Below are 22,431 nucleotides of genomic sequence, written 5' to 3'. Positions count from 1 at the left end.
GAGATCTTTTACATTATCTTTTTTATACTAAGCCCTTGAAGTTGAGTTTGTACTTTATACTTACAGCATGTTTCAATTTAGACCAGGTACATTTTAGGGTAGGGGAGCTAGAACTCAGTGGTAGAGCATTTGCCTAGCATATATGGGGTCCTGTGTTTGACCCCATGCACTAGAAAAAAAGAAAAGAAAACTGATAGACTAAGCACATTTCAAGTGTCAATAGTTGCATGTACTAGTAGTTATATCACCGAGCAGTACAGTTTAAGATATTGTAGGGGAGGGGCTGGGGTTGTGGCTTAGCAGTAGAGTGCTCGCCTTGCACACATGAAGCACTGGGTTCCATCCTCAACATCACATAAAACTAAATAAATAAAATAAAGGTATTGTGTCCATCTACAACTAAAAAATATTTAAAAAAAAGATATTGTAGGGGAGATGAATTGGGGGGTAAAGACTGAAAGGGCCCTGCTAGGCAAATGCTCTATCACTGAACTACATCCTAAGTACCCAAGTATGTTTTAATTATTATACTAATAAAGTTGTCAGTTCAGTGAGAGAAATGATGAGGACTAGAATTGAGCATGAGTATATGGCACAAATATGGAAGGCAAAATCTGAAAAACATTTAGGAACTAAAACTGGCAGGACTTGGTACATTTTGAAGGTGAGATAAAGGATGCTTCCTACTTTTTAACCTGGGTAACTGAGTGGGATGGTACCATGAACTGAGAGACAGAACATGTCACCTAAAGCAAGCTTAGGGGAAAAAAAATGAATTTTGTTATGAATATTTTGACTTTGAGGTATCTAAGGGACAACAAGGTGCAAGATGTCCAAAGATCAAAGAGAAATAAAAATAAGAAGCTTAAAATACAATTTTGGGAGTCATATAGACAGAGATTGTAACCATTTTGGAATCATCATAATAATTGATACTCCTTCAAGTTACCATTTCTGAGATAAATAAAAATTCAATAGTTAGCAAAGGACAAAATGTAAATTTAGAAAGAATCTCTTATTCCTATGATATTCATTTTTGCACAGTACCTTACATTTCAACAAATATTTGGAGAAGGCAACAAAGATACTGAGCAGTCTACACATAATGTGTTCCTGAAAACGTATATAAAATTAATGTGAAAAACACAATGAACAGACTTATATGTTACACAGAGATTGTTTCTCCAGAATTAAAAGGAAGTAACATAAGCTGAGCATGGTGGCACATGCCTGTAATTCTGGTGACTTGGGAGGCTAGCAATGTTGATGTTAAATTGTCAGTTTCAGAAATTTAACAAGACCCTGTCTCAAATTTTAAAAAAAGGAGAGGGTGCTGGGGATGTATCTCAGTGGTACAGTGCTTGCCTAGCATGAGCAAAATCCTGGGTTTAATCCCCAGTACTGTAAACCAACCGACAAACAAAAGTAACAACAAATTTTAATAATACTGGATAATACTAGGCTGGGGTTGTGGCTCAGGGGTAGAGCGCTTGCCTAGCACACATGAGGCACTGGGTTCAATTCTTAGTACAACATACAAATAAATAAAAAATAACAACTAAAAAAAATTAATACCACCATCCCTTGCCCTCTAGTACCATCTTTAATGAGATATTTCTAAAACTTTATATGCATTATTTGTTTTTCCCTTTACAACAAACTACTGTTGAACTTGAAATCCAATAAGTACCATACTGATAAAAAAAATTTCTGATTTTTTAAACATCTTATAATTTACATCTTTGTTTTACATAAATTCATTAGTATTTGTGAAGAAGTGATGTTGCCAAAACTCATTAGTTGGCAGTTAGTCCTATGAAGCAAAAAAAAAAAAAAAAGAAAAAAAATCTTAATCATAAGAGGTGTGTGTGTGTGTGTGTGTGTGTGTGTCTTTCTTTCACCCTCTCTTTCCAATCTCATAATACCCAAATGTCCAGGTTTCAACTGAAAATCATTAGTCACACCATTAACCAAGAAAGATCTCAAACTGGATGAAAAAAAAAAAATTAAAAGCTGTCAAAACTGAGATGCCAGTGATGTTGGGATTATTGGATAACGATTTTAAAGTAGTCATGATAAAGAAGAGCCAAATGGAAATACTAGAACTGAAAATGCAATAAACAATCAAATAAATAAAAAACCCAGAAGCTCAGCAAAACAGAGGGGCTTAAGGAATAAATCAGCAAGTGGAAAGACAGAACAACAGTAATTATATAACTTGAATAACAGAGAGAAAACAAACTCCAAAACAAACAATGTGCCCCTGCAACTTGGGGATCAGTGAGAGCATCAAAAATGATCTAACATTTGTTTTATTAAGATCCTAGAAAGAGAGGAAAGAAAGGATGTGAAAAAGTATTTGAAGAAATAGTGACTGTAAATTCCACAAAATTGGGAAGAGATATAAACCTATATTTCAAGATGAGCAAACCCCAAATAGAATAAATCCAAAAAAATCCATGCCCGAACACATAACTGAACAATTGAACTTCTGAAAAGTAAAGACAAAACAATAACAACAACAAACAAAAAAAAAACCTCAAAGTAGCTTAGCACCCCCACCCCCATTGAGGAATAACCATTTGAATTACAGAAACCTTCTAGAGGCCAGAAGGAGGCAGCACAATATTTATCAAGTACTCAAACAAAAGTCCTGTCAACCGAGAATTTTATACCCAGTAAAAATATCCTTTAAAAACGAAGGAAGCCAGGCGCGGTGGCGCACACCTATAATCCCCAAGTCTCAGGAGGCTGAGACAGGAGGATTGAGGGTTCAAAGCTAACCTCAGCAACAGTGAGGTGCTGAGCAACTCAGTGAGACCCTGTCTCTGAATAAATACAAAATAGGGCTGGGGATGTGGCTTAGTGGTGGAGTATACCTGAGTTCAATCCCCAGGACCAGCCCCCCACCCCCTGGCAAAAAGGAGAATTCCAGACATCTTCAAGATAAAGGAAAGCTAAGAGAATATCACAGCAGCAGACATACTTAAAAAACAAAACAAACAAACAAAAAAAAAAACGGTGGAAATTCTCCAAACAGAAAGGAAATACCAAGAGAAAGAACCTTAGGACATTAAGAAGGAAGAAGACATTAAGCAAAAATACGGATAAACACAATGGGCTTTTCTTCTCCTAAATTCTACATTACACTTAACCATTGCAGCAAAAAATATAAACACTGTTTGATAGGGTTTTAATATGTGTAGAGAAGGCATTTAAAACCATTATAAATGGGCAGGGCCAAAGAGATCAAAGGGAGGTAAGATTTCTACCACCATTCAAACTGGTAAAATGATGGTTAACAGAACATTCAGTCATGTATATTTAATGGAATACTTAGAACAACCTCTAGAAAAGCAACATGAAGAGGTATGCTAAAAAGTACTATACGTAAATCAAAATAGAATTATAAAACAGTATAAATAAAATCATAAATTAAAAATAAGAAAAAAAGAATATACTTCAACATCTAACATTCGATAATTACATTAAACGGCAATGATCTAAATACACCAATGTAAAGAGAGATAGGCTGAATGGATTAAAAAACATGATCCAACTATATTTTGTCTATAAAAGGTTGGATGTAAAAGAATGAAAAATACATATTATACAAACATTAATAAAAGGAAAGCAGAAATGGCTGAATATATAAAACTATCAGATAATATAGACTTCAGAGCAAAGAAAATTACTAGAGACAAAAAGGGACATTATGATACAAGAGTCAATCAACCAAGATGCAACAATCTCAGTTGTGTTTGTACCAAACAATAGAGCAACAAACTATATGAAGGAAAATCTGATAAAGAAAATTCAAAAAAGAAGCTGACAAATCCACAATTGTAAGTTTTGAAATTTCAACATTCCTCCTCAATAATCAATAGAACAAATATAGAAATAAACAAGGAAAACTCAACACCACCTACCAACAAGATCTAATCAATATTTGATAGTAACTCACCCAATAAACAGAACATATTTTTCAAGTGCCCACAAAATATATACCAACATAGACCAAATCCAAAGCCATAAAACAAACCTTGACAAATCAAAATAGTTCAAATCATACAGAGTCTCTTCTGTGATTATACAAGTTAATCTGAACTAGAAATCAATGAGAGAAAGAGAAGAGGATTTGAACCAGAAATTAGCAACACACAGATGGTAGGAAAATCTCCAAACAGTTGAAAAGTAATCAGTATACTTTGAATTAATTCACATGCCAAGGAGGAAGTCCTAAGGGATATTTTAAAAATAAAGAATTGAATAAAAAGGGAAGTATGTAATCAGAATTTGTGGGGAACAGCTATAGCAATGCTGAGAAGAATTATTGCATTAAATAGATATATTAGAAGAGAGGGAAGTCTCAAGTCAATAATCTAAGCTAAGCCCCTATCTGAAGAATCTAGGAGAATCTGCTTCCTCGTTGCCATGTCCTGAACTGCTTTCTTCCTCCATGTCCTTCTGCCATGATGCTCTGCCTCACTTTGGGCACAGAGCTACAGAGTTGCCCTATGGTCAGAGACTTCTGAAACCACCTGATTTCACCCAGTACAAAACAAAATAAAACATGAGAAGTCTGAAGAGTGGGATTTTTCCAGGAAGGCAAAACAGTATATGGATAAGAGTCCCATTTGCTCGCCCCCCAACTTACCTCTGGATCTTGTGCCCTATCCCGAAGCCAGGTCATCTCATAATTGTAAGACCATGGATTCCCATGGACCAAAATCACTGGGCAATGACGATAATCACTGTTGAAGATACACCCCAGAATAAGGAATGGAGTTCTGAACCATGCTGCCATGGATGAACCTCAGAGACACTTGGAACTGAAGCTTGTCACATATTGATTAATTCCATTTATAGAAGATATCCAAAATAGTTAAATTCATAGAGACAGAAAATGCATTGGTGGTTTTGAGGAGGGGGAAGGGGAAACAACTCCTTATTAATTATCCCCTCTGGGGATAATTAAAAATTTTGGACTAGATAGGTGGATGCACAACAGTATGAATATACTAAATGCCACTGAATTGTACTGACATTGCCTTTAAAAAAAGCAATTTACAGATTAACTTTGTATGTGACTTCAGGATGTGGTTTGCTCTATAAACCAGTTCCAATGCTTTTAAAGATGGAGAAGTGAAAAGAAAAATAATGGTGGTGCTTGAATTTCCCTCAATTGAAATGGTACTTGGTGCAGAACATTCCTGATGTGAAAGCCACCAAGGATTTCCTCTGTTTATTCAATGCCTATTACTTGGGTTTGGGGACTTCTTTTTTCCTTTGGTGCTACAATAAAGTTCCATTCCATTAAAAAAAAAGGAAAAAAAAAGGTATCTAGGAAAAAAGAACAAACAATCCAAAAATAAACAAACATCCTACAATAAGCAGAAGAAAGGAAACAATAAAGAGCATAAATTAGTAAAATTGAAAATAGAAAAACAATTGAGGGGACAAAATCAATGAAATAAAGATCTGGTTCCTTGGAATGATAAAAATGACAACTTCTAGCAAGTCTGACAAGGAAAAAAAAGACACAAATGATCAATATCATAAATGAAACTGGAAATATCATTAAAGTCTCTGCAGAAGTCAAAAGGATAGTAAGAAAATACTTAGAGCAACTCCATATGCATAAATTTGGTGACTCAGATGGAATGGGATAATTCTTCCAAAAAACACATATAACAAATTAACAAATACTAAGTAGATTACCTGAAATAGCCTATTAAGAAAATCAAATATGCAATTTAAAAGACTCCCAACAACCAGTCTCCAGGCATGGATGATTTACCTTGAGTTTAACACTGTATCACTGGGAAAGGATCAGAAAATTCTATAAACTTAGAAAGCAGTATTGGGAGAACAAAAATAATCACAAGGTCTAGGTGTAAATTCCAGCTTTGGCACCTACTTGCTATTTGATTTTGAAGCTATATTGTCTGCATCTAGATTGATATCCCAGGTTCTTCTACTTCTTAGCTGTATGAGTTAAGCAAATAACTTACCCACTCTGTTTTCAATTTCCTTGTCTGTAAAATGATAATCAAGTGCTGACCTATACTCTCTTTTACCTAAGTCTTACAAAGACTCTTTTTTACCTAACTCTAGTCAGACTTCTCTACCCTCTACATCTCTACTCTGGCATCTTAGTGTCTGCATCAGCCAGTTGCATAAGAATCTTGCTAAGCCAGTTGAGAATCCTACCACACTGTTTTTCCACCCTAGGTATCTGATCACCATATACTGCCATCAGCAAGAATCCTGTCAAGTCAGTTTAGCCAGAAATCCCCCCTAACCCTAATGTTTTCTTTTAGTGTTTCCCACCCAATGACCCTCACTCTGCTTCTTGGCTAGAAATCTCCACTTTTTAATGATACAGTTCTATGTGGAGACAATTTTTCTTCAAATGCAATAGTTCCTGAATAAAATGCTATTTTACAGTTCTGTCCAATTCTGGTTTTAAGACCTCAGCTTTCTGTGAGCATTAAATGAATTAATACATGTTAACTGCCTTAAAATAAAATATTCCATAAACATTAGATTTCAATAACATCACTATTCTTTATCTACCATTTGTACATGCTTTGCATTACTTTTTAACAGGCTACCAAATAATATTTCTGTTACTATAAATAAACTATTCTATTGCCGGACACCTATTAGATGATTTCAGTTTTTCACTATATAATGCCATAGAGATACACTCATTTTTGCCAACTTTTTTACTTGCTTCTGGAGAAGTTATGGAATGGGAGTTACTAGGTCAGAAGGAATGAATGATTTTAAGACTCTTACCAGAATCTCCAAATTGCTTACCACTTTTTACTCTATCAATAGATTAAGGGTTCATCTCTCCATACCCTTGTCAACAATGAGCATCATAACTTCTTTGATTCAGTATTATTTTAACTTTCATTTCTTTGACTATTAGTGAAGTTTAATATTTTTCATGTTTTAAAAAAATTTTTTAGTTATACATGGACACAAGATCTTTATTTTGTTTATTTATTTTTATGTGGTGATGAAGATCAAACCTGGTGCCTCACATGTGCAAGGCAAGCGCTCTGCCACTGAGCCACAACCCTAGCCCTATTTTTTATATTTATTAGATATATATATTCTGCAAAATGTTTATGTCCTTTGCCCACTGAAATCAGTTAAATTGTTTTCCATATAAAAGTGGATTAGATTATTGCTAAAAAATAGCATCTGGACCACAGAAATATTCCACAAATGGGGGAAGATAGCAGATATAAAGCAAGTACAGGTTTTAAATGTATTTGTGAAGTAGGACTTGTTTTTGTCAGTGACACTTGAGAAGCTTCCCTGGAAAAATGCTGTTGCTTTAGTTGGGGTTCCAGTATGAACACAGAACAGACCTGAACCTAACCTGCAGTGAGGCGCCAAGTTCAGCTGAAAAAGAAGCTGGAAGCAGTGCTATCAAAATAAGCCCAGTCTTGTTCAGTCAATTCCTAGCAGTCCTGAAGATGCCCAAACAGGAATAAATTATAGCTGTTTTAAGCTACTGAGTTTTGGGGTTGGTTTAATAGGTAAAAGTAGATGAGCATACTTACCATATTAAACTATAAAACTCTGATGGAAAGAGATTCATATATACTCGATTACTAAGTTCCCTAGAGTAACACATAATAGTTCTTAGCAGAAATTTAAGGCCTTATAGTACATTCACCTATTCCTTTGTTTCCTTTCTCTTTCTCTCTCTCTTTTATTTATTTCTTTTGCTGAGAACACCTAGACACAATAACATCATTTGATGTTTATTCTGATCACCAATAGCATTCTCATGTAAAACTATGTATGATATAAAACAGTACATAATAAAAATTAAAATTCTGTTTTCAAGCAATGGTCTTCAAACGTCTTTCCAACTTTTAAACAACAAAATAGTATAATTTTTTGTGTATGAGTGTTTTAAAAGAACATAATTATACATGGAAATTCTAACTCTATCAGTTATAAGAGCATTTAAGACTAGAGAAAATACAACAAAATGGTATCAGGGTGTAATCACGTGTCATTTTTTTTAAGTCCTTTTTTAAAATGACAGAGCAGACACAAAGGGAATTTAATTTACTCAAAGCTATAATTTTTATTATACACACATATTTAAGCAGATTTTAAACATTTTTTTAAATTTATTTTTTCAATCATTTTATAGAGAAACAATTTTAACTGATTTTAATCGGCAAAGGACATATATTTTATATACTTATTAATTTTTTTGTATGATTAAATCCAGGGGCACTTTAGCTTGAGCTACATTTCCAGCCCTTTTTTATTTTAATTTTGAGACAGGTTCTCACTAAGTTGCTTAGGCTGACCTTGAATTTGTGATCCTCCTGACTCAGTCTCCCAAGTCCTGGGATTACAGGCTTGTAATTAATATTTTAAAAGTTATTACTAGATATAATTATAACCATTTTAAAATTAGTACGATGCCAGGTACATTTTTGAATTAAAATCAAAATAATCAGAAAAAAAAAACAATATCTTTTTTGGCTTTATGATGTCAGTAGGTCTCAAGCAATACTGTCAAGATGAATACTAAAACAATCCATTTCTTTTCTGCATTATTAGTCAGACTAGGACAATTACAGCAGAATATATCAAGTTCAAAAGCATTAAAAGTTTTGAGCTCCTTTCAATAATAAGGGAGAAATGGGAACATTTGTCCAAATGAGTTTAAAAAGTTTTCAAAAGCTAATGGAACAAAAATTTCCCTAGAGAATTAAAAAAAAAAAATTACCATTTCTATTAAGATTAAAATTTGAAAATCTGGTATAGTAGCCTATTCCCAAGGGTAAAAACAGGGTAACAAACTGACCATACCCCAGAGAAGAAGTACTTCTGGACTACGTGGATCCAATCAAACCAGTGAAATGGCTATTGCACTGAAGGCACTTGACTCCTGTAGAGGAATCCTTATTCGGTAGCACAAGACCCCTAGAGAATGTTAAACAAGAAGGGATCTAGAAGGGATTTGGACGCTAGAAAACAATCAACCTCTCAGATATAAATGAACCCAGAATGTGCACAGAACCTCTCTTTATTTTTAAGTATTTAAAAAAGTTTAATAGCAATGCTAACAACAAAAACAAACAAACAAGAAGTCTATAGGAAAATATGTAGTATTTTTTAAAAGAAGGCCCCTTCACATAGTTAAAAGAATAGCAAAGAATTTAAAAATTAAGAATTTATAACTATTTGAGAATGTTAGGAACTAAATAAAAAACAGAAAATCCAAGAAGTGCTCTCCTTTAATAACTGGTTAGAAGTAACAACATAATGGCCTTTTCTGTTATTGTATCAGGGTGTACCTCCCACAGGTTTTTTCCTTGCCAAAGCCAAGAAACCTCAAGACACTTAAAAAAAAATATTTAAAACAATTTCCTGTTTCCTCTAATCCCAATTCCAACACTTGTGAGTTGGCTTCAAATTTAGCCATATACTGAAATGTGAATTCTTAAATACAGAGACTGGCTGCTACCTAAATTCCTTTGCTTTTGAAACTCAGTGAAATATTTCAAATGTGCTTTCTTCTTAATATAACAAATGAGGACTGACTACAATATTATTATATTCAGTCCCCCTAAAATGGGTTGCCTAAACCTTTTCCTTCACTTTCTAAAAAATGATTCTAAGTGCAGAGCTAACTCTTATAACTCCATTAAAAAAAAAAAAAAGTCATGCAGTATAACGTAAAATACAACCTTTGAAGCAATCTTGAAAATTCCCCTAATATAAAGCTGTTACTATGGTAACTCTTGCAGGCTAGTTCTTTGACTAGATTGTTGAGTGTGAACAAGGTTACCTCACTATCTTTTATTCTATTCTTATGAAATGTTATCCTTTTTAAAGAATTTTTTTTTTTTAATTTTTAGTGTTTATTTTTTTTTTTTAGTTTTCGGCAGACACAACATCTTTGTTTGTATGTGGTGCTGAGGATCGAACCCGGGCCGCACGCATGCCAGGCGAGCGCGCTACCGCTTGAGCCACATCCCCAGCCCATGTTATCCTTTTTAATAGCACACACATTTAAAAGAAAAGTTATCTACCCAGTTAGCCATACTGAACCTATTCTTTTGATTCAATGCTTTTTTCTAAAGTCTAAGTTTTCTGATGACTTTTCTCCTTGAATACTATTTCAAGAAAACAACAGAAATCAAATCTTAGTTGTGATCATCAATCAACGCCATATTTTCTGTTAATCATCCCTCTGAGTTTTCTTTGTGACATTTTCCCATTCTAGGCTTTTTGGGTAGAAAATTTCAGTTATAAATATTAAATATGTGGCAATTCAAATTATTTTTTAAAATTTTGTTGTTGATTGACCTTTATTTTATTCATTTATTTATATGCAGTGCTGAGAATTGAACCCAGTGCCTCACACATGCCAAGGCAAGCATATTCTGTCAGTGAGCTACAAACAACCCAAGCCCTGAAAATATTTTTAAAAACATTAGGGATAGGATTAAGGTACATAACCAATGATTCCTTTTTTAAAAAAGCTTTAAAAAAATTGATGGTTATGTGAATTGTGTTCAATGAGTAAACAGCTATATTACTTAGGCAAAATGCCAAAGACATTCCTAACTGATACTTCCCCTGTGCAGCCTCCCAACCCACGACAATCATGAGTTTCTCTTAAAAAGACTACAAAGGAAGACACACATAAACCAGCTCTAGTCAGCAAAAGGAGCTATATTTCATTTTAGCCTAAATTCCACTGATGTAGTACATTATAGTCTATAAGGTAATTTCATGAGTACTCCCTTACTGAATCCCATGACCAATGTGTAAAGTATACAGGATAGGTACTATTACCTCCATTTTAAAGATGTGGCTTTGTGTGAAGCACCTCCCCTCCTCCTCCACTAAAAAAGCCCTAGCTGATGAACAGAAGTAGTAAACTATCGCTTCTACAATGCACAAATCACATGGCTAGGTAGCTCCATGGCCGAGGATTGTCTAGCATACAGGAAGCTCTGAATTCAATTCCAAGTACTACTTACACACACAGAAAAGACAAAATAAAAATCATGGCTTTGGGCAAAGCACATGATGAGATAATTAGAGTCCTCTTAATATAAACAATAGGATGTAGTTCTCACAGATGTTACCTTACATACATAGGTCTTCTCTAAACTTCCTGATTCTATGGCATACAGGGCTGGGTCAGAGACTTGTGTTATTGGTTCTTCTGGTATCTTGCTTCTCTCACTGCATTCTATGTAAAGTTTTTTTTTTTTTTAATATTTATTTTTTAGAAGTAGTTGGACACAATACCTTTATTTATTTATTTATTTTTATGTGATTAAAAAAAACAAAATTTACCATTTTAACAATTTCCATGTGTACAATTTGGTAGTGGTTAAGTATAGTCACATTGTACAACCAATTAATGCCTTTTCGGTTGTCTATTTTCCATTTTCCCCTGGTAAATTATAATTCTTTTTTTTTTTTTGTAATGCTGGGGATTGAACTCAGGCCTTGTGTATGCAAGGCAAGCACTCTGCCAACTGAGCTATATCTCCAGCCCTAAATTATAATTCTTTTTTTTTCAAACAAAGAATAATAATTTTAATGAGATGAAAATTACCCTGATCTGATAATTCTTAAGGGAAGAACTATGTTATGTTTTTAGTGCCTAGTACACCCTATTACACAGAATAGTCTTATATACTTCTGTGTGTGTGTGGGGGGGTGGTACTCAGGATTGAACCCAGGTGTGCTCTATTCCTGAGCTTGACATTCCAAATCATTTTTATTTAGTTAGTTTTTATTTTGAGACAGAGTCTCACTAAATTGCCCAGGCTGGCCTCAAATTTGCAATCCTCCTGCCTCAGCCTCCTGCGTGGCTGGGATTACAGGCATGTGCCACTGTGCCCAGCTTAATAAATACTTTCTGAATACAAGTTTCTGCTGCATGTTTGTCTGTCTGTCTATCTATCCATTCACCTAATTCAGAAACAGAACTAAGGAATGAGGTATTTCCACAAAAATGATGCAAATTTGTTAACCAGAAGGAAAGACTTTTTTCGACTAGTTCCCCAATTAGGGTATGAAGAGAATTAGATTATGTCCCCCCAAATATGCCACCTTGTCTAAAGACTAAACTAGAGCAACTGAAAAAACAGCAGATGCAAGAGAATCTCTTTGCCCTCTTCTTTTCTGTCTAAAAGCAAGGCAATAGAAGTTTTCATTCAAACAGAAGCAAGGCAACAGAAGTTTTCATTCAAAGTTGTCTCTCTCTCTTAATTATTACAGATGACTGACTCTTAATGAGGAGACACCATTTGAGTCTGCACAACAAACATTACTAAAAAAATCTCTTTCTTCTGTTAGTTTTCCCATAAATTTAACCTCCTACCATTTATATTCCCTAGAAACCCAATCACCTCACCCATGTCTACTTACTTTTCCACAATTTATTGCTCTCTGTAAAAATGATATATAAGCCCCTTGGTCTAACCACTTCTTTGGATCTTCATTTCTTTCCTATGAAGACTTCTTTATATATAATAAACCTTTTCTCCTGTTAATGTATCTTCTGTCAATTTAATTTGCAGGACATCTGTCATTAATCTAAGTTTGGATCTGGAGTGTCCTCCAAAGTTTCATGTGTTAAAGGTTTGGTCACCAGTCTGTGGCACTAGTGGAAGGTGGTGGAAAGTTTAGGTGGGGCCTAGTTGGAGAAAGTAGATCATTGAGGCCATGTCCCTGAAAAGAAAAACTTTTCTCTCCCTTCAGGTAAATTGCAGATATTTTCATAAATTTGGATGAGTATAATCTGTAGTTTCAAGATTTTTCTCAAATATACATTTAAATAATGTGATAAAATCAAAGTAGTTTAGCAAACAGGTATTGATATTAACATGTTGCCAGGTATGGTGGCACACACCAGTTATCCCAGAGACTTGGGAAGCTGAGGCAGGAGGATTGCAAATTTGATGCCAGCTTCAGCAACTCAGCAAGACACTGTTTTAAAATAAAAAAGGCTGGTAATATAGTGCAGTAGTAGAGTGTCTCTGTCTTCAATGCCCAGTACCCCCACCCCTCCCGGCCAAATTAATATTTTAACTTTCCTATTATTTAAATATGTGGGGCTAAATAAGGATGGACTATTGTTGAGAAACTAAAAATGTTAATAACTAATGACTGGTTAACAGATCAATTTTTATTCAGTTTATGATTAATTCTTTGCTTTAGTTTATTTCTAATTCTGTTTTCAAAAAGGAAAACTTGCTTAGTATAAATAATTCATAGACTACTATGTAATTTTGTTGGCATATAACTGAATTTGTTCAAACACCTGAGTGACATCTGCAACATTCTCCTCTTCACAGCAATGTTAATAAGATTTTTCAGACTTTATCTAACTGAAAAAGGGAAAAGTAACATAAATTTATTTCATCAACAAATATTTATGTGCACCAGACACAGAGGCACATGCCTGTAATCCCAGCAATTAAAGAGGCTGAGGCAGGAGGATCACAAATGCAGGTCAGCCTCAGCAACTTAGCAAGACCCAGTTTCAAAATAAAAAATAAAAGGGCCGTGGATATCCCTCAGTGGTAAAGCACCCCTTGTCAATCCCCAGTATAAAAGAAAAACAACAACAACAAAAAAAAAAAAAAAAAAAAAAAAAGAAGGAAGAGGAAAGAAAAGAAGGAAGTTTGGTTGACTTATGTGCAATTTTTATTTTATTAAAACTTGTAATATATTTGTAAAGGTGCTTTGATCAACCATAGATAATAATCAGGATAATAATAATTACAACCCAGAAAAGAAAAAAAATTAATCTTTAATCAGCACCTTGTAAAGAAGTAAAGAATTTAATTTCAATTTATATACATACATAGATGACAAAAGTCATTAAAATATAAAAATGTATTACATTTGTTACATATAGTTTGGAACTGGAGTGTCCTCCAAAGTTTCATGTGTTAAAGGTTTGGTCACCAGCCTGTGGCACTAGTGGAAGTGGTGGAAAGTTTAGGAGGTGGGGTCTAGTTGGAGAAAGTAGATAATTGAGGCCATGCCCCTGAAGGATATATTGGGATCTCTCTCTCTCTCTCCCCCTCCCCTCTCCCCTTCTCTCCCCACTTCCGTACCCCCATTTCTGGTTACCATGAGCTGACCAGCTTTGCTCTACTGAACATTCCCTGCAACGATGTTTTGTCTGGTCACAGGTCCAATATTGATGGGAACAAGCAACCATGGACAGAAACCTCTGGAATTCTAAACCTAAATAAATCCTCCTTTAAGTTGATTTTTTTCCCCCAGGTATTTTGTCATGGTGATGGAAAGATGACTAACACAACATTAAAATAAAAATATATTACATTAAAATAAATGGGAAAGAGATAAACTTTCTATCGTAGACTGCTTAATTTTTTAATAAATTATGCTAAATATCAGACTCTTTTATTTAGGCAACCTGGATATATTTAGTAGAAATATTTAGCAGTTTTATTTTAAAATATGTTTTAAATGTACTAGTAATGACATATTTTATATTTTTTAAAACTTCAGATGAAAAATTTCAGCTGTAAATTTAAAAATGTTCACGAGATAATATAGCATATAAAATTAATTGTAGGGACTCATGAATGGCCAAAAATGTCTAAAGACCAGAAAACTATTAAAATTATCATTTTTCTAGCTTTGACTTTTTTAGATTCGGAGTGCCCCCCAATCTTACCTCCATACTAGGGATTTAACCTAGGGGCTCTCTACCACCGGGCCACAACTCCAGCCCCTTTTTAAATTTTGAGATAGGGTCTCACTAAATTGCCCAGGCTGTCCTCAAACTTGGAATCCTCAGCCTGAGCATCTTAAGTAGCTGGGATTATAGAAGAATGCCACCGTGCCTGGCAGGATTTAGGAGTGCTTACAGACTTAAGGAATTCAGGTTTTTGGCTTCTTAATGAATGGTATTAGTATAGTCATAGCTACATTATGTTCTAAAATATTCAACCAAAAATACAATGTTTATTTTCACCTAGGAATGGGAGAATGGTTCTTAATAATTTAGTAAAAGGAATCATAAAATACCATGTATCAAATCAGCTGGCTAATTTATAAATTTATTATAACAACCTTCAAAATGATAATGTATTCCAACACTGAAAGATGGCATTTCTCAGCAAGAGTTAAAATTATGGGAGCTATGGGGATGTGTTTCCTTCACTGAGGTCCCTAAATTATATCAGTTAACACGAGTACCTATTAGTAGTAAAATTATTGGCCACATTTATCACTACTACTCTAACCACAGAATCTATTGCAAAAAAATACAAGTATGTTATAATGTGTTCTGCTGGACCAAATCTCAAAGCTTACTAAAATAATGCCCTAATCTTTCATGACTATCAGACACTTTTGGTAAGTATTTTGTAGCATTAGCTAAGGCTCTTAAAATACAGTCTCTCAATTAAAAAACAAAAATCACTGAAAAAATTTTACACAAGTATTTAAAAATAACTACAATAATTTTAATTAGTTACATTTCCTTTACCAACTACAGATGAGAAGCACAGTATCTAAGGTGTGGGCTAATATTGATTTAAATAGATAAAGAAGGAATGCACTTTAGTAAAAGGAAGTGAGATCATTGATTGACATTTCTTGGAAAAAGGTTAAAAATTCAAAAGGAGTGACTGCATGTAGCTCAGAACTTAAAAGCTTTTTTCTTTTCCAAACAGAAGAGCACGAGCAAGTAATAACGGGTTGCCATGGAGACAAAAAACTAGAGGGATCTAAGAACTCAATTTGCAGTTAAATGGGCTGGAAATAATCCTTACTACTTGGTGAAGGAAAGCGATTAAAAGTATACTTGATTGCCAGAGGGACTCTTTTTTACCTAGCCATTTCCCCACCTCATTAATGAGCAAGGAAGTCTAAAAAACCAAATGAAAACCCAAGGTATCCTTAGACTGAACCCATTAAACATAATTCAGGATTTCAAACATTATCACAATCCTTCCTATTCTAAGCGACGATATTACTTTTCAATGGTATTCATCAGTAAATATTAGAATGAGACTAAAATTACGTTTAAGAACAAACTGATATAAATGAAGGAACCATAATTGCAGTGAGGAAAAAGAACATGACCAATGGAAAAGTAACCAGAGTGAGAAATAGATTCAAGAAGTGAAAATTCAGACCCTGAAAAGTCTCTTTAAGTCAATTATAGTATACCTTTGTGAGTGCTGTAAAGGGCTGCAAATGTCACCATGAAGAAAGTTGTGGAGTATTTGCCAGCATTAACTAAATGAGGAAAGGCCCTTCTTGTGTCACGGTATCGACGCAGGCACTGGATGAAGCGAAGCCAAGCAGGAATGCACTGAACAATGGCTCGCACACCATATGAATATTTATGGCAGATTTCTGGTTCTGTGAAGATTCCAAAAAAGAAAAAAATTACAACTAAAAAATAAGCATGTTTACAACACATAGTCATACAGGGTAACCATTAGCAAGTTCACAAAGGCAAAAGGCTTAGGGTTCAGAATTACTTCCTTCCTTGCAACTATTATATTCTCAAGCCTTTTAGTGGTAGTTAAACCAAGGAAAAGAGGTAAAAATCTATAGAGGGGACTAGAAGGAAAATCTGCTCTCAGATTTATGGATATGTGTTCTAGAATCACTTTCTTTGGAGTTTGCCAGACCTTTAAGAAAATTAGAAAATAAGTACACTATAAAGAGGGGAAAACTAATTTGCTCTATAATTTGAAACATCTGGAAAATTAAAAAATGTCACAGGTGACTTCAGATAATTCGATGAACTGCAAACCATCACAGCATAATACATCCAACAGTACATGCTCTTGTGCTAAAAACAAAACAAAACAAAATAAAAACCCCAACCAAGAATAAACATTCTATTTTTAAATGAAAAGAAAAAGTTAATAAATTGTTTCTTGAATTCTGGTTATATATTGTTGTGTGTTCAACATACAATAGGGTTGTGATCCACTGGAAATCACTGAAAATGTGTCTGGCACAGACTTTATCAAACTTTTATTAGTCAGATGTTACATAATCTATCTAGATGCTTGTCATGAACATAAAATTGAATTCCTGGCACAAAATAGGAGTGGGACAAAGAGTCAGAGAAAATCAAGGTTCCAAATAAGAATTAAAAGTCATTATCATGAATTACTTGAAGCACTTATTCTGATTCCATATAATCAGAATTTTTGATCGCTGGTATAACATTCTAAAGCATACTGTGATGACACTTCGTTGGCATCACAGTATTTGTGATATATTAGAGCTTTAAAAAAATGGTTTTAGAATTCTTTAAGTATAACTTGTAAATCTCTTGGCAAACAGATGACTAAAATCATAGCACAATTTAAAAGCCAAATTATTTCAGATAAGGAATTGTTAACAGAGTGCCAAGTACATTTAGTTAAGTTTGTAATATTATTGGATGAGTTTTCACCATGACCTTAACTTTCTCAGTTATCATTCCCGATATTTCTTGGTTTACACTGGCAATTTTGTAGTGGGAATGCAAGTTCATATCCTACCTTCTGAATCATTTGGCAACAGGCCCTTACTTTTATTCCATTCAAGCTCAAAACTGTAGAAGCAGATCATATATTCCAGGTCCATTAGGATCACTGACAGGCTGTTCAGCTGATCAGCCAGCCAGAAATCAGCAAAGCCTACCTTATGAAAGGGGGCAGTAAATACTCGAAACTGAGAGAAAAAAGAAAAAAAAAAAATCAGAAAACACAGAAAGAAGAAAAGTCATATTAGATTTCTCTAATTCATGTCTGAATACTCAGCATTATTACTTTAGTTGATAAAATGAAAATCAGTGGACCAATCACAGACAAACACAAGGACCAGGAAACTGGCTTGGTAGGGAAGGGAATGAATTCAATGGACAACTAAGAAGGAAATGGGCATGGAGGCAGGATTGCTACAGTTAAAAAACAAAGAGAAGAGGTAGGAAGAGTTGAAGCTGAAAGTGAAGAGTGGCAGATGGTATAAGTACTGAGAGGAAGTTTAATGTTAGGCTCTAATGGAAAATTTGCTGGACAGGTGAATACTATGATCATTTCCAGAATGTACTATCTTAGATAAATGAATACAAAGCTCTGTGCCTGCAAAGGACAGGTAGGAAGGAACACTATTTGAAGCACACTTTATTCTCTAACCAAAGTGAATTTCATTTCACTAATGTTATGGTAATAGTGTGTTCATTTTGAAATCAGCCCTCTTCACACTGTTCTAAAAACAGTGATAAATGTATTAAACAAATTAAACATTAAGATAATAAGTTACAGGGCTTATGTGTGCTTTAACCCTCATAACAATTCTATAAGTTAGATACTATTCACGTTCTCATTTTCCAGAAGACCTACACAAACTTAGCCTGCCCTGTTCTGTGGACGCCTGTTTACCATGGCAAAGGGGGTGATTAATGCAGTCATCAGAAACAGGTTCAATCTGCACAGACTGCCTTGATAAGCCTGTGTGAAGTAAAGATGAGATGAAGGGAGCTTTATTCACTCTTGGACCTCTGCTATCTTACTACAACAGGAGAAAATGGACTCCTGAAACAAGGAATTCTGACAAGCAGCAGTTTTGAAAAAATGAGTAATTCTCTTGCTCCCTAGAAATCTAGCTATATATATATTCTTTTAGTAAACAAAATCAACCTGGGAGTGTATGGCATTTCCCTTTCAGACTTGTTTTTTCCCCCCTAAATACTTCTCTTTATTATTTTAGGAGGATAAATGGCTATATATAAATGGCTATATTATGAATCAATCCTGGGTGTCAACTTTCTATGACAGATATTGCCTTGGATCCTTGGAGAATTGGAAGCTAGACCAGGTATTTGTGGGATACAAAGCAGGTTTTGAGATGTTATTTTTCTGGAGCTGATATATCTTGGTTCCATGACTCAGTCTCTTGATTACTCTGACACTTTTTCAGTGAATCTAATAAACCAGAGAGAAAAGTTATACTATTTGTGACCATAAGCTCCAGATACAGAAAATTCTTTTGGATGGGTGTTGTAGGGTAGTGTAGGATGGTAGTTATCTATGCAAGTAGAGATTCTGGTGCCAGTTTTTGTAATATTTTAAGAAACTCTAGGGTACAGGATAGACTTAAAGACCAAAGAGACAAAGACAGGATGATAATTAAGAATATTAATGCCAAAAAAAAAAAATCAGGAAGTTTACTCAATCTCTTTTTTAAAAATAAAAATATATTTTTAGTTGCTAACAGACCTACATTTTATTTATTTATATGTGGTGCTGAGAATCGAACCCAGTGTCTCACACATGCTAGGCAAGCGCTCTACCATTGAGCTACAACTCCAGCCCAAGTTTACTCAATCTCTAGTTATAGACTTTAGTGAAATTCATAGCCTAGGAAAAATTCTTCTGACATAAAGACATTCTCTCACAATCTGTCAACCCCATCCTCAAAACATGGCTGATATAGAAAGTCTCCATAGAAGCAGCAGCAAAAGATAATGCATTAAACAAGAAGCCAAGGGATGGAGAGATAGCCATAAAAAAAAAAAAAAAGACTGGTATGAAAATAAAAATGAGAGGAAGGGAAATTTTACAGAAGATGAAAAGAGGAAGAAATGAGGGAGTAGTAAATGTTGGTTTAAGACAACTAATGAAGGAAAGAATGCAGTTATAGTCATTAATGCATTTAACAAAGACTTATTAAGTATTTATGTCAGGCCTTGTGGAGGTAGAGATAAATAAAACATAGTCTCTATCTTCAAAAACACACAGTCTAGGTGAGCAAATAAATACCCAGACATAAAATTATAACACCATATAGTAAGTGCTGTAATAGAGATAGACATATACTACCCTGGACATACAGAGAAGGGAACAAGTACATCTGTTAGAGGTAAGGTGACATGGAGAAAACAAATAGATAATACTTACTCTGACATTTACACATAGTCAAATTCATTTCAGATTTATCTGAACTCTCCTTCTGAGTGAGAATCTAGTAACTTGCCTTTCTTTTTTCTTGTTCTGGCTAAGGCCTTTCAAGTTCTCCACTTCTACTTTGTGATTATGATAAAAAGGATAAAGATTTCTAGAGTAGTAGTAGTATGAAATTGAGAGTCAGGTCTGAATATCTGATGTTTTACTATATACATATAAAATACCAATAATAAATTAGTCTAGGATGAGTATTCCTTATGTGAAATGCTTGAGGGCCAGAAGTATTTCAGATTTTGGAATAGTTGTATAGATGTAATAAGATATCTTGGGGATGGGACCCAGGTCTAAAGATAAGACTGAGATTCATTTATGTTTCATATATACCTTATACACATAGCCTGAAGGTAATTTTATATGACAGTTTTAGTGTGGCTGCATTCTGACTATGAAATGTAGAATTTTTTTTTCTAGTAGCTTAATGTTGGTGCTTGAAAAGTTTTGAATTCTGAAGCATTTCAGCTTTTCAGATTTGAAATGTTCAGCCTATGCAAAGAATATGTTAACATGATCTTCTAAGTTAATATGAATAAACAGATAAGAAGACAAAGTTTTAATTTCTACTTTTTAGAGGTTTGTCAATAAATACAATACCTTTCTAAATTTGATTTTTATATTCCACTACTTTTATCCACTAGATCAAATAAAGTATTTTAGATAAAGTGACTAACAGGTCTAACTGCTAAATGTTAGTGTTCAATAGAACAGTTTATGGAGCCAGATGGCCGGGTTTCATATCCCATCTCCATTACTTACTATGTGATTTTAGGCAAGATGTTCAATTTTTCTGATATATAAAAAATGGGGATTAACAGCAGCTCCAATCTTAGGGCTTACTAAAAAATTTAAATAAATTATTACATATAAAATGCTTTATTAACTAACAATACATCCCTATACACTTTTTTCAGTGCTGGGAAGGAACCCAGGACATTGGGTATGCCAGGCTAGTGCCCCACCATTGAAGTACATCCTGAGCCTTCTATTATAATAGACATGTAAAAATTTTACTATAGAACTAAAGAAAATACTGTTAAAAACTGATTTCTAAATTATATAACAGAGAACTCTTAAGTTAAAAATGAATTAGCCTATTTTAAGTTCATGTTTTTGTTAGAAAATATGAGTCATTTTTTATGTTTTCTAATTGGATTTCTGATTGGGGCAAATACAGATTTAGAGAAAAGAATATATGATTTAATGGATGTAAATAATCTGCAAAAAAACCAACCTGCACTAAATTTGACATACAATATCAATATCAAAATAAGTCAGTATCTGAAAAAAATTTTCATCTTTTTTTCAGAGGTGGGGAAAGAATAGCATATATCAATTTCATAGACTCCATTATAAATATGAATATAACCCAGCTGCAGTGGTACACGCCTGTGATCCCAGTGACTGCGTGGCTAGGGCAAAAGGGATCACAAGTTTAAGAACAGCCTCAAAAACTTAGTGAGACCCTGTTTCAAAATAAAATAAAATAAAAATAGGTTGGTGATGAAGCTCAGTGGTAGAGTGCTCCAGGTTCAATCACCAGTACTGGGGGAAAAATATACACACACACCACCCAGTGCCTACCATTATGGTCAAGTGACAAATGGAATTTTCCCCACTAAAAATTAAAAAAAGGGGTAAAAAAGAGGAACTAATGAAATATAGTTTATTTTAGGATGAGGATTTACAACATAACTAAAGTGAAAACATTCTTGTTAATTTAATAAAAATAAACCTGGATTTCTCAGTGAGATTTGAATTAAAATAAGTCAACAGGTCAATTGATATTAAATGACCTATACGTAATAACATTAATAACAATAATAATAACAAACCACAATGTTGCTTTCTGTATCTCACTGTTTTTTGAAGGAGCATTTTATTCATCATTGCCAACCTGTTTCATAAACAAGTCCTCATTTATCAACAAACATACAGCAGATACATAAACAAATGTCCACTCAATGGGAAACCCTTCTCTAATAAGAGTAACTGGTCATGCATAAATCACAGCTTGCTATTTAAACAAAGAAGAACGCAGGGGGGAATGTTCACTTCACACACAATGAACACAACTATAGTATTATCCTGTTGTTACAATGATGTAATTATAGAAACACCTGAGTTTTCTGAGTCTACTGAAATCTCATTTTAAAATAATTTTACAGAGATTTCACATTGAGGCAAGAAACAATAGTGTTTATAATCTAAAAGATATTTCTCTGGAACTAGAATAATACTACGTCTTTTGTGGAAATAACAGCTGAAAAATTCCAACTCTAATAACAAAATGACAGATCATCTGAAAGAAGAAAGGTAATCTAATATTAAACTGACAATGACTTATTTTTTTGTACTATAAACCTCAAGAGATAAATAAAGGTTCAAATTTGTCTTC

At 34.0% G+C, this 22,431-nt stretch overlaps 1 protein-coding gene across 1 annotated transcript in view; it reads right to left on the bottom strand.

Annotated features, from left to right (window-relative positions):
- The window catches only part of Xpr1 (xenotropic and polytropic retrovirus receptor 1), a gene marked incomplete at its 5' end in the record, with an annotated part of 80,807 nt that overhangs the window by 26,918 nt on the left and 31,458 nt on the right, over positions 1-22,431 (bottom strand). The window contains 2 exons of the mRNA XM_046419516.2: positions 16,237-16,431; positions 17,574-17,745. Coding sequence (XP_046275472.2) covers positions 16,237-16,431; positions 17,574-17,745 — 367 coding nt within the window. The remainder of the gene's footprint in view (positions 1-16,236; positions 16,432-17,573; positions 17,746-22,431) is intronic.

This window comes from Marmota monax, unplaced genomic scaffold (genome assembly GCF_021218885.2).
Source record: "Marmota monax isolate L192 unplaced genomic scaffold, Marmota_monax_Labrador192_F-V1.1 WCK01_AAM20220418_F8-fsc00209, whole genome shotgun sequence".
NCBI classification, from domain to species: domain Eukaryota; kingdom Metazoa; phylum Chordata; class Mammalia; order Rodentia; family Sciuridae; genus Marmota; species Marmota monax.
The sequence above is the reverse complement of the archived record's forward strand: the minus strand, read 5'-3'. Positions and strand labels throughout refer to the sequence as shown.